The following is an 11813-nucleotide window of genomic DNA, read 5'->3' as shown; positions in this document are numbered from 1 at the left end:
TTAAGGCTGTTCAAACACTCAGATCTGTCACTTTCCATGAATGCTTCGCTAATGAATGTTGATTATAAAAAAGGCCAAACTCATGGAGACTTGAATGTTCCAGGGATTACTTGTTACCATAGTTATCTCCACCTGAGATTTCAGCCTATGGTGGTTTTATGAGAATGACTGCTAGAATTGAAATAACTTTTGAATAAGATGAAATGTATTATATCTTAGTGAGTTTATAACTTACACAAAGTACTTACCGTCATGAATTATCATGAAAGCAGTGTTTATTAAAGCTTTTTTCTTAATGAAAAATAATGCCTGATAACCAAGTATTACTTATTCTATCATTTATTGAGGAAAAAGTTTTACATATTAGGGTGAAGCAGTAGAAAGCAGTGACCCGGAACCCCATCATTTCCAGCCTCATGTAGCCAAGAGAACAAGCCCTGAGGACTCAGTGGGGACAGCGCTGGCATGCACCTCCCCACAGGAGGGATGTGAACACCCGAGCATCTCCAACGGCCACGACGAAGTCCAGCACAAAACCATGACCCAGACCGCTGTCTCCAGAGAAGATCGCACCCTGTCTGTGCCTACACACAGCTCAAACCTGGTGCTAAAGAAACGGCACTTGAAGAAAACAGTTGTACTATATCATGCTCATAAACTGGCACAGTGCTCTTTACTTAAAATGTTAAAAAGATGAACACACACGCTTCCCTAGAAAACGGAACCCAGGTTAGAAAATTTTTATGCAGCCAAGTAATGACCTTGAGGCTCTTTCTCCCGCCGGCGGCAGGGTGGTGACCGGCGCTGCTCGTGGGGCTTCAGAGCAGGCGCACTGTCTTCCCAGTTACCGTCAAGAAGTCATCATCCGCCAAGGCACGCAGCGCTTCTTCAAACATATCCTTGGTAATTGCCTTTGGGGAAGAGAAGAGAAAAGAACTGGACACGTGGAGCTGCCCTCCCCGCTTAGAGACACAATGGTTTCCAAGTTAAAGAACCACCAGAGTCTCCTTCCTTCCTGGTGGCTGTACACACGTCTTAACGCTCCGTCTTGGGAGTGGCAAACGTTTCCTGCCAAGGGCCAGGAAGGGAGGGCGTTAGGGCAGCAGGCAAGACTGGACCCGACCAGCAGAGCTCTTGCCATGAACTCAGCTTTCCTTTTAACAGCAAGAGACTGCAAATGCTCTAAGTGCCCACCAAATGGTTAAGTAACTCACGGGGGAGGCATGAGGTAAAGTGCGTAAGTCATGAAGTGGATTCTGCGTCACAGATGAAGCTAAGAGTACTAACTGACGCAGCTCAAAACCACGATCCACATCCACACAGAAAACTGAAAGCCTAACACAATTCTCATCGCAATCATTCCCTGATGGTGGGTGGTGATCTCACTTCTCTTCTTTATCTGTAACTACTTAAACAATTTATTACTTAAACTACAAACGAAGGAAAAATATTAGAAAAAAACTTTAAAGCAGCATCAAGGAAAAAGAAAACTCTATTAAACAAAATATACACATAAACACTCACTATATCAGACTGTCCCCGAATATCTTCAAAAAGTTGCTGGTATTTCAGGGCTGGCGTTCTGCCCTTGGATAAAATAAGCTTTTTCAAAGCTTCAGCTAACTCTTCTTTCCGTTTACGAGAGGTGGCACTCATTCCTGATTTAAAAGAAATTAGTGAAGACGTTTTTGCTCTAAGGAAGCAAGTGTTTCAAACTTCCATTAATATTTTAGTCATAAATCAACTATACTCTTAAAAAAAAACAACAGCTGTTTAGTCATGTCACCAAATAAGGTTAGGGGACGGTTGGAGCAAGTTCTGAATTCTGTTCCCAGTTTCTGAAGAGCTTATTTATAGCTGCTCCTTTCCACTGAGACAGTCCAGGCAATGAGCACAGAAGCGAGCTGTGCTCGCTGGGGAAGAACCGCTCCTCTAGGGGCGTGGTGCCCGGAGGGCGGGCAGTACAGGACCAGGTCACGTGCGCCAACATCTACCTCCTCGGTGAGGCACGCCCGTCACGTGCTCAGAGGGCCCGTGCAGCCCCACCTGTGGTGAGGATGGAGATGTCCACGATGCCCGTCCGTGGGTCGGTCGCCGACTGCTTCAGGGCCTCCCGGTGCAGGCGCTTGGCCTCCTCGACGTCGATTGCCTCCACCTTGCTGGAAAACCGCACCTTGGCGTGGGCTTCGGCCAAGCGGGTCAGCGACTCCAGCTGTCGGGGGTACGCGGACACCATCCCTCGGCTGCTGCCCACCTTCCTCATGTCCACGTAAGCCTGGCGAGACAGGGGACACGCCAACTCCTCACACGATGACCTGAGGGTCGCGCCTGGACTCTGGCCAGTCGGGCTCCCGTTAAATAACCCCCTGGGCAGGTAGGTCCTGAGGGGAGCGAGAGTGGGTGCAGCCTTGGGCCTCGAGCCTCGTCTGGGGGAGGCGTGGGCGCAGCTTCAGGACGGGACCGGGCAGCAAGGGTGTGCGAAGCCCGGCACCCAGAGGACACGGCGTTGGGAAGGGCAGCTGAGGACTCCGGTCTGTCTGTTTACACCCCTGCGAGGAGCAGGCTAAGGATTAGCGGGGCAACACGCAGGAGGTAAATTGTCTAAACCCATATATGGATGACGTAACTCCTTCAAGATGACAGAGACGGAAAACCGCGTCATCACTTGTAACTTTCACTTGAGCATCTTCAGGGCTTTGTCAGGATGTAAAGCCTATCAAAGCACCAGGAACTTTCTTAGTGTCACAATGTCTACTGGGTATATGTCATCATGCACTGCTGCCCACTTAAAAGGTACTAAGAAGTGTACTTAAAATACTTAATTTTTTAGAAACGAGCAAATGCAGCCAAGGGACCAGAATTACAAAGTCACTAAGTAGCATCACCTGTATTTCAACTCAGGTATCCTGGTCTTAAATACACTGTGCTTACAAGTATTTAAATATAAAAAGAGTGCACAATGTGTAGAAATGAATCCTTTCCCCCTTTCTACATTTGCAAAACTCGATTTTGCAACACAGGAAGGAAGACAGTCATAGAAGTTTCAGAGGCTGTTTTAGAGGCTGAGCGGCCCCCTGCTGCGCTTCGGGCCGCAGGTACCTCGATGAGGGCCTGGCTGGCGTCCTGGCTCAGCCGTGGCAGGACGGCACTGCGTGCGTAGGCGATGTAGTCCCTGAGCACCGCCATGTCCATGACCTCCTCCTGTGCCTGTTCCTCGCTCCGGAAGTACAGGGACACCAGGTGGTGAGCCAGACGCCGGTCGTACGCTTCGTCCTGAGGGTCCAGCATGAGGAAGATCAAGTCAAACCTGAGAAAACATCGTGAACAGTTTTCCCAGCTGGGACACCCACGTACCTGTGCGTGAACCCTGGGGCCCGCAAGGGAGGCAGGCGTGTCCTGCCCAGGCGGCCTGAGGAGCCCGGGCCTCCGGTTCCCCTACCCCGGCCCCGCAGGCCCCTTCTGCCCGGGAATACCGGGCACTGAAAGCTGAGCCAGAAGCAAGCTGCTCCCAAGGGAAACGCCGCTGTAATTCTGAAGACCGGAAGATGCGAATGAAAATACATTCAACTCTTTTGGGGAGAAGGAACTACCGTTAGAACAGTCAAGTAGTCAAAGTCTAAACATATCTATCTTTGAGAAAAAAGTATGGACTACGTGACTCCCCTTCCACAAGTTTAATTTTCAGACCCTTATCTACTGTGTAAAACCGCTCTCTGCACTTTGTTGATTCTCTACACCAGCTTTAAGACTGAGAGCAGCGAGAGGTGGGTTTCTGAAAGGATGAAGGTGAAAGGCCCTAATTGCTCCAAAAAACAAGTACGCATCAAGGTGAGCAGAAAAACACACCGTCCTTGCCTGGAAAACCCGTGACCGAGCAGGTGTGCAGGCTTTGTGTCGGCCTCAAGGGTTTACGACATCAGCTGGGCTCTGCCCTGTATTTCCTTCTCAAGCTCACCCTGAACATTCCACAGATGAGCAAAGTTGAGACCATCTATTCTATGAAAACGTGTTTTCGTACCTTGACAACAGTGTGTGGGGCAGCTGGATATTCTCAATGGTGGTTTTTTTCGGATTCCACTGAGACTCGATAGGGTTTGCGGCTGCCAGGATGGAGGTGCGGGCGTTAAGCTGACAAATAATCCCAGCCTGGCGGAGGGACAGTGTGGTTAGAAACCTCGCCCCGAGGCCAGCAGGAACTGTGAGCCACCTCCGCCCGTGTGCCCTCTGCCAGGGATCCGCCGTCACCACGAGCCACGTCACCCGGCACAGGTGACTTCTGCACAGGCGTCCCCCTGGGGACAGCCCTGAGCACTGAGTCAAGCCAAGGACCGAGCTGTAGATGAACGTTTGCTGCGACTGTGTCTTTTTCAGTAACCAAACCCCTTGCATTAGGACAAACTTAAGTTCTACGAGTACCACACATGAGAGGGTTAGGACAGCACAAAGGAAGAAAGAGGATCTGTGGAAAATACTGAGACTGAGCTGGGACCTAACAGGAGAAGTGTTGGCCAGTTTCCCAAGCTGCAGGTTCCACAGATGCTGAAGTTCAAGCCCCCCGACACCCCAACTGTGTCCACGCCGGGACAGAACGGGCAACTGACCTTGGCGATGGACAGCGTCTGCTGCTCCATGACCTCGTGCAGGACAGAGCGTGTGCTCTCGTTCATCTTGTCGAACTCATCGATGCAGCAGATGCCGTTGTCACTCAGCACCAGGGCGCCGGTCTGCAGCACGAGCTGCCGTGTCTCAGGGTCCTTCATGACGTAGGCGGTGAGGCCCACGGCGCTGGAGCCCTTCCCGGACGTGTACTGGCCCCGGGGGACCAGGTTGTACACGTACTGCAGCAGCTGGGACTTGCTGGTCCCTGGGTCCCCGCAAAGCAGGATGTTGATCTCGGCGCGGAACTTGCCCCTTCCTGTGTGACTGAAATCCTTTCTTGTCCCGCCAAAGAGCTGAAGCAGGATTCCCTAGACGGGCGGACAGACAGAGAGATCTCAGTGCTCAGATGGACAAAGGGCGACAATGAAGAGATCAGAGGACGGGAGCGGCTGCGAGTCAGCCCTGGGGCACGGATGCCATAGGGGCCCGGACCCCACCCACCCCATGGCGGCTTCTGTGCCTGGAAACGAGACGAGGATGCCGACCATTCTCATCACCAACAGCCAAGGCAGGCGGCAGGCCCTGCTCGGCCCAACGGGCCGAGGCTCAGCCTTTCCGGGGTATCCACACTGTCTGACCCGAGAGCTCTCAAGCCCAGCCGCAAGTGAGAAGCCCATCAGTCTGTTACCTTCTTTATATCTTCATGCTCATAAATGCTCGGAGCCAAGGCGGAAGCGAGTCTCTCATAAATGTCTGGTTTTCTGGAAAGCTCCTTAAGCAATTCCACACGCTTCTCTGAAAAAAGTTTCTGCTCTGCTTCTTCGTCGAGGCCGTGCAGACGCTTCGAGTCGGTTTTCCGATAGTGAATGACGTCGATGTGGGTTTTGTAGACAGACTTCACGTTGCTCACCCTGGGATTGACGCGAATGGGGACCGCTCGGTAGATGCCTGAGGGCACAAAGGACACACTCTCACCTGCCTGACCTTGGCCTGGAGCACGGGGGAGGCAGGGCTCCGGGGGGCTCCGCGCAGAGCCAGCGAGGCTGACCCGGGACCACTGCCTCCACACGCCACCTGCTCACCTGTGTTCGATGCATCGCAGTTTGAAAGAGAAGTTTCATTTCTCTTAACCGAATGTAAGGAATTACCAATAACTACCTGAAAGAAAGTACCTAAATCCCATACCAGAAACCTAGAAAGAAAAGAAACCTGAAGAGCTCAAATACGGAAGGTCGCTCACAAGTTATTTCAGACAATAACAGGGAGACAGCCTACCATCTGGGCAGGGGCCACGTCGGAGGTCAAAGGCAGGCGCTGGGAACAGCAGCCCCAGGCCAGGCATCCCCGACCAGGTCACAGGGCTGACTCTGGAGCCCCTCACCTGTGACGTGCACTCTGTCCCCAGGCTGGACCTTGTCCACGAGGTCATTGTGAGCGGCGAGGACGACCGTGTGCGGCGTCTGCCCCGCGGGCATGTCTTCAGGGGACTCCTGGAGCTTGATCTGAGAGGGTGGGGGGCAGATGCCTCAGGACAGGCCCAGAGCCCTGCCCACCCAGCCACTCCGACAGCAGCGCCTCTGCTGCCCCTGGGACCTCGCTCTGTTTCCACCTCTGGAAGCCCAGCCTGGCGCGCATTCTGAGGCGGTTGTTCGTTTAGAGGCTGCCCCGTGTGGGGGCGGGGATGCCAGGGCTGTTTTTCCCCACATTAAGGCTGTGGCGGGCACGTCTGTATCCGTGTCGGCCTGCCTTTCTAGTTCCTCCTGGACGCTGCCCCCAGTGCGCTTCTGGGTGGAGAAGCACCCCCCGTTCAGGTCACCGTGCCTCCCAAACTCTTGCCCGTCCTCCTGGTGACATCGATTCACCCACAGCACCTGCCAAGCAGCTGCCAAGCTCCATCCCGGGTGCTGGGGACTCTGCCCCAGAGCGGAGGGACACACACAGTCCTGGCAGTGCCAGGCGCGGTGGCAGAAGACGACAGGAGGGAGCAAGGGGCGGGGGTGGAGGCTGCGCTTCCCACCGTCAAGGGCAGGGAAGGCCGTTCTCAAACCAGGTGACCACTGGGCAGAGGAGAGGCTGTCAGGGAGGGGCCACGTGCCCTCAGAGACAGGACAGCAAGCGCAAGGGCCCCGAGGTGGCCTGGAGGAGCCGGAGGACGGCAGCGAGTCTGCGGGCAGAGCCTTGGAGCACCCAGGCCCAGGAACTGGTGCCCACGTGCGAAGAAAGCTTCTCACCTCGATGACCCTTCCATCAGCAAGGAAGTGGATGCTTTTCACATGTGTTAGTGTTCTCCTAGTGCCTCCCAATAAGGGAAACTATCTCTTGTCCTATACTTTGAACTCATTCTCTCCACTTAAAGTTAGGATTGCTTAAACATTAAAACAAATCAAAAAATTCTTCACTCCTTATGCATACTTTATACCATTACAATCGCAGTAAATAAATGGTTTTCTGCCTTTCTCTGGTATTTTAATCTGCATCTTAAAATTTTTCATGAATGAAGAGCTACAAGGTCGAACTCCCTAGGCAATAGTTTGTGAGAAAAACTTTGGCAAAACTTCTTAGCCCATTCTTTACCAGTGGTAGAACTGCCAAGTGTCAGAATGTAATCAAACGGCGTTTACTGTTCTTAATGTATACACTCTTACATCCTACAATCTTAAGTATTTCCCATAGAAGCATCTCGTGTTAAATTTGACTTAGGAAATCACGAATGACACTGAACTTAAGATATTCAGTTGGAGAACGCACTCCTCCCCTATGACAAGCGTGGAACACAGCGCACAGGTGCCCATGGGCGGTACAGCAGTGCTGCTGGCCCGAGGCTGGGGCCTCAGGCACACTGAGTGCCCAGCTTCGCCCTCTAACACACCTGCTTTCCGAGGAGGAATGAAGCTGCTCAACCCATCAGGAAGCATGGTTTCAGGGCTGCATGAGTGGACAAGTTACACCTGGCTTTTGAGGACCTGGCTGGGGCAGAATGAGGATGGAGCACGTGGAGGGGCGCAGGGGCCACGCACCATTTGCTTGTCGGAGAAGACGGAGCGGTTGTGGATGAGCGCCATGCTGTGGCTGGTGTGGCAGCGCTCGCACACGCAGGGCTCGGCGATGCGACCGCGGTCTATCTCCACCCGGGCCGTGTGGGCGCACACCTGGCACTGGAAGAAGGCCTCCTGCATCTCTGGAATCAGCTGGGACGTCCTGATCACCATGCCGCTGATGGCGATGAGCTGGTCGATGTCTGCAAGGCGGGGAGAGAGGGCAGCTCGTCCTGGCTGGGCGTGGGCCTCCCCAAGCTGGAGGCCAGCTGGGGCGGGTCTGGCTCTGCTGTCCAGCCTGGGAGAACCTCACTGGAGGAATGGAGGTGCTGGGATGGCGGGGGTCACAGGGAGACGCTACGGCCAGAGCACGAACATCTCGCTGGGTACCCTCAGCTCTGGCCTGGGATGTCCCTCCTGTGACCAGTGTGCTCCCTCTCAACCCCTTAAGTCTACTGACCCTTGCCGAGCTAGGCCGACCCGAGGCTGCCTGGGGACGACCGGACCTGTGAAGTGGCTGTCACAGCCCACGCACTCGTGATAATCTTCTCCATAGTCGCGCCCACTATACGTGGAGGGTTCAGAGACTTACCTGTCCCAGTAGTAACTGGGGCCCCTGACAGAGCATTTCCCCCAATAAATAACATAATAGGATGTTTCAGGTCTGCTTTCCAAATCTTTCACCACAAAGTCCTCCCACTGGGGCCCGGCACGCTCCGTCTCTCCCTGGGCTGAGACAGTCCTGCTCTGTTCTCCTGCCTCTTCTCTTCCTTTCCAAACTAGATTTCCTCCTTATGCTTCAGGGCACGGATCATATTTTATACTTGTCTTCTACTTTGATTCTGAGGGACTGCCTTCTTAGTAAAATAACTGTAAGACTATCATAACTGGATCAGTTCATCTTAAGATAGAAAAGTATCAGGAGTTACAGCATCTTTTATATAATTTCAGTTTAGTTAAAAAGGTATGGTGGGTCCAGAAGCATATGGGGTAACTGAGCCTGCAACTGGCTCCTGTCAAGCCACAGTCCACCACCGTCGCTGTCACCAACTCCTTTAAAGTTCCTTGATGAAGTGACTTTCACGGAACGTGCTCTCTTGCTATTACAAACGTTATCTTCTATATGTCAACTATATCTCATTAAATTGAAAAAATATTACCTTCTGGATTCAGATTCCTCATATTCTTAGTCTTCAATGCGTTGAACGGTCTTACTTGAATCTGATGTTCTAAGATTGAGTCAGGATAGCGGTCAAAGAAGATCTCATTGACAGCCATGTCGAAAGTTGGGATAACTTCCTTTAAAAACAAGTATAACGGTGCCAAGCTGTGTTTGTATTTTTATCTTAGGGTTAAATCTAATAAAGCAATTCATGTTAGCAAGGAATAAAAACAAAAAGAATATGGCATAATCCAAAAGCATTACCCTATAAAATCACACATGCTATTTGTAAACCCTTGGGCACAATGACATCTCTCACCTCTGCATCTTCTCACTAGAGTTAAATGAGATGAGACATGGACTTCCCTGGTGGCGCAGTGCTTAAGAATCCCCCTGCCAATGCAGGGGACACGGGTTCGAGCCCTGGTCCAGGAAGATCCCATGTGTCGCGGAGCAACTAAGCCCGTGCACCACAACTACTGAGCCTGCGCTCTAGAGCCCACAAGCCACAACTACTGAAGCCCACGCCCCTAGAGCCCGTACTCCACAGCAAGAGGAGCCACCGCAGTGAGAAGCCTGCGTACTGCAACCAAGAGTAGCTCCCGCTCTCCTCAACTAGAGAAAAAGCCCACACGTAGCAATGAAGACCCAATGCAGCCAAAAATAAATAAATTAATTTAAAAAAATGAGATAAGACATATAATCGTGCCTTCAGGATATGCTGGCATGACTGTAGGCTTTTAATTGGCAACAGAAGCTCATACTTTCAGGTCTTACTTTTCTTCCATAACAGAATGATACCAAAATGGGTTAAATCATAATTATTCCAATTTGTTAACACCTGTTCCCCATTTTGCAGATAAGGAAACAGCCTCTGGGAAGCTGAGGAACTGGACCAAGGTTACACAGCTATTAAGCAGCAAAATCAAGATTTAAAACCAAGTCTGCCTGCCTCCAAAGCCTAAAGCTAGAATCAATGTAGCTGATGCTTCGTTGATAAAGTCTGACCTTAAGCCCAGAAAAGACTGCAGTATGGTTAACACAACCTGTTAGAGAAGGCAGGTGTGTGTGTCTTCGTTTAATATGTTTTAAGTCATCAAACCCAACAAGCTGTCAATTGTGAGTCACCACTGTTTTATGTACTAAGAAACGCTGCCAACCAAACGATGACATGCCGTCAACAGTAACACACACCCCGATTTCTAATGTTAACATGTGGAAAAGTGTTCATCTTAAAGAAGACAGAACATGGTTTTAAGAGGTTTTGGGGGACTTCCCTGGCGGTCCAGTGGTCAGGACTCCTCGCTTCCACTGCAGAGGGCATGGGTTCGATCCTTGGTTTGGGAACTAAGATCCCACATGCCATGCGGCAACCCCCCACCCCCCAAAAGTTGCTTTGGAGGCATATTCTCTGTTACTAAGGAAACCCTACTGTCCAGAAACCCTGCAGATCTTCTAGATGTTTACTGCAGACCCCCAAGTTCAAAGGCAAATTGTTACCTGTGGGTAGCAGATGAGCTGTCTGTATAGATTTGTATCGAATGATCTTATATGTTCACAGTTTACGTTTAAAAACGGCTCTCCAATAACGTTAATCTACAGGGCAGAACAAACAAGTTATATCCTGCTAACCATTTCAACCCCTAGTTTGAATTTTCAGGTTAGCATATTTCATTACCTCCCCAAGTCGCTGCATGTACAGAGGCTCAGTAACGTCTATGCCAATGCTTTCTTCTTCTCTAGCCAGAGGATCGATGAAACGCTGAAGAAATCTCTTAGCGTGGGGAGAGAAACAGTAAGCTTAATGCAGTTAGGAACCAGCAACTACTCAAAATAAAAGTTATGAATGCTGGGGGCCACTTATCTTTTCAAGTTAGCTAAGACCTGGAAACAGCCCAAGTGCCCATTTATAGACAATTAGCTTAAGAACGTGTGATATATACAGATTTATATACGTATACACATAATGGAATATTACTCAGCCATAAAAAAGAATGAAATTTGCCATCTGCAGCAACGTGGGTGCACCTAGACAATATTATACTTAGTGACATAAGTCAGATGGATACAAATACTATATATCATTTTCACGTGGAATCTAAAAAGTAACACAAATGAATCCATATACAAAACAGACTCACAGACACAGGAAACAAACTTATGGTTACCAAAGAGCAGGGGGAGGGGGGAAGGGAGGGAGGGAAGGAGGGATCAATTAGAAGTATGGGATTAACAAACACAAACTACCAGCTGTAAAGTAGAAAAACAACAAGAATTTACTGTACAGCACAAGGGATTACATTCAAAATCTTATAATAACCTATAATGGGACATAATCAGAAAGAGAAGTATAACCGAATCACTGCTGTACGTCACTTTGCTGTACAAACGAAACTACCGCATTGCTGTAAGTCAACTATACTTCAAAAAAAGGAAACTAGGAACGGTGTCAGAATTTGGAGACAAACGTAGGTGTTTTTCTTTTTCCTAAAAACTGAAAAAGACACCACCAATTCTGAGCCACGTGAAGATCTGCTCCTAAATACCGGGGTCACGTGGATGGAGGTGACAAGTACTTTCCCCCTCATCTCCGGAGCCCCGAACCTCACCTGAAAGTTTTCTTTGCACGTTGCCACATTTACATCTGTTCCCCAAATCACGAGTTTTTGGCCCAAAGACTGCTCACTCGCCACTATATCCTCTGTGGCTGGCTGCACAGGAAAGGCGACGGGACCAGGTTTGCGGGGGACGGCCCACCTCGCGCGGCCCACCACGCCCCGAACGGCCCCGCACTCACCCCGTCCGAGTGCAGGTCCACCTGCAGCCCTTTCCGCGTCGAGCCCAAGTCGGGCCTCTGCCGCACAGGCGTGCCGCGCACGCCGCTTCTCGGGGTGCCCTCCACCCGTGAGCTGGGGGTGCCGTAGGTCAGCGGCGAGCTCACGTCCAGGTCCAAGGGGGCGGCTGGGGACCGCGTCCACGGGGGTGAGCACGGCGAGGACCCCTGCGGGACGTCCGCT

At 51.0% G+C, this 11813-nt stretch overlaps 1 protein-coding gene across 1 annotated transcript in view; it reads right to left on the bottom strand.

The window, feature by feature from the left end:
• Positions 1–339: 339 nt before the first annotated feature.
• The window catches only part of MCM4 (minichromosome maintenance complex component 4), an 11653-nt gene continuing 179 nt past the window's right edge, over positions 340–11813 (bottom strand). Inside the window, exons 2-15 of the mRNA XM_024742559.1 lie at positions 11594–11811; positions 11406–11507; positions 10475–10570; positions 10297–10392; positions 8795–8933; positions 7617–7837; positions 5981–6101; positions 5288–5547; positions 4602–4967; positions 4019–4146; positions 3100–3307; positions 2047–2275; positions 1525–1658; positions 340–911 (exon numbers count right to left, since the gene is read on the bottom strand). Of these exons, the coding sequence (XP_024598327.1) occupies positions 819–911; positions 1525–1658; positions 2047–2275; positions 3100–3307; positions 4019–4146; positions 4602–4967; positions 5288–5547; positions 5981–6101; positions 7617–7837; positions 8795–8933; positions 10297–10392; positions 10475–10570; positions 11406–11507; positions 11594–11811 (2411 nt within the window). The 3' untranslated portion in view covers positions 340–818. The remainder of the gene's footprint in view (positions 912–1524; positions 1659–2046; positions 2276–3099; positions 3308–4018; positions 4147–4601; positions 4968–5287; positions 5548–5980; positions 6102–7616; positions 7838–8794; positions 8934–10296; positions 10393–10474; positions 10571–11405; positions 11508–11593; positions 11812–11813) is intronic.

This window comes from Neophocaena asiaeorientalis, unplaced genomic scaffold, assembly GCF_003031525.2.
Source record: "Neophocaena asiaeorientalis asiaeorientalis breed wild unplaced genomic scaffold, Neophocaena_asiaeorientalis_V1.1 scaffold226, whole genome shotgun sequence".
In the NCBI taxonomy this organism is placed as follows: Eukaryota; Metazoa; Chordata; class Mammalia; order Artiodactyla; family Phocoenidae; genus Neophocaena; species Neophocaena asiaeorientalis.
The sequence above is the reverse complement of the archived record's forward strand: the minus strand, read 5'-3'. Positions and strand labels throughout refer to the sequence as shown.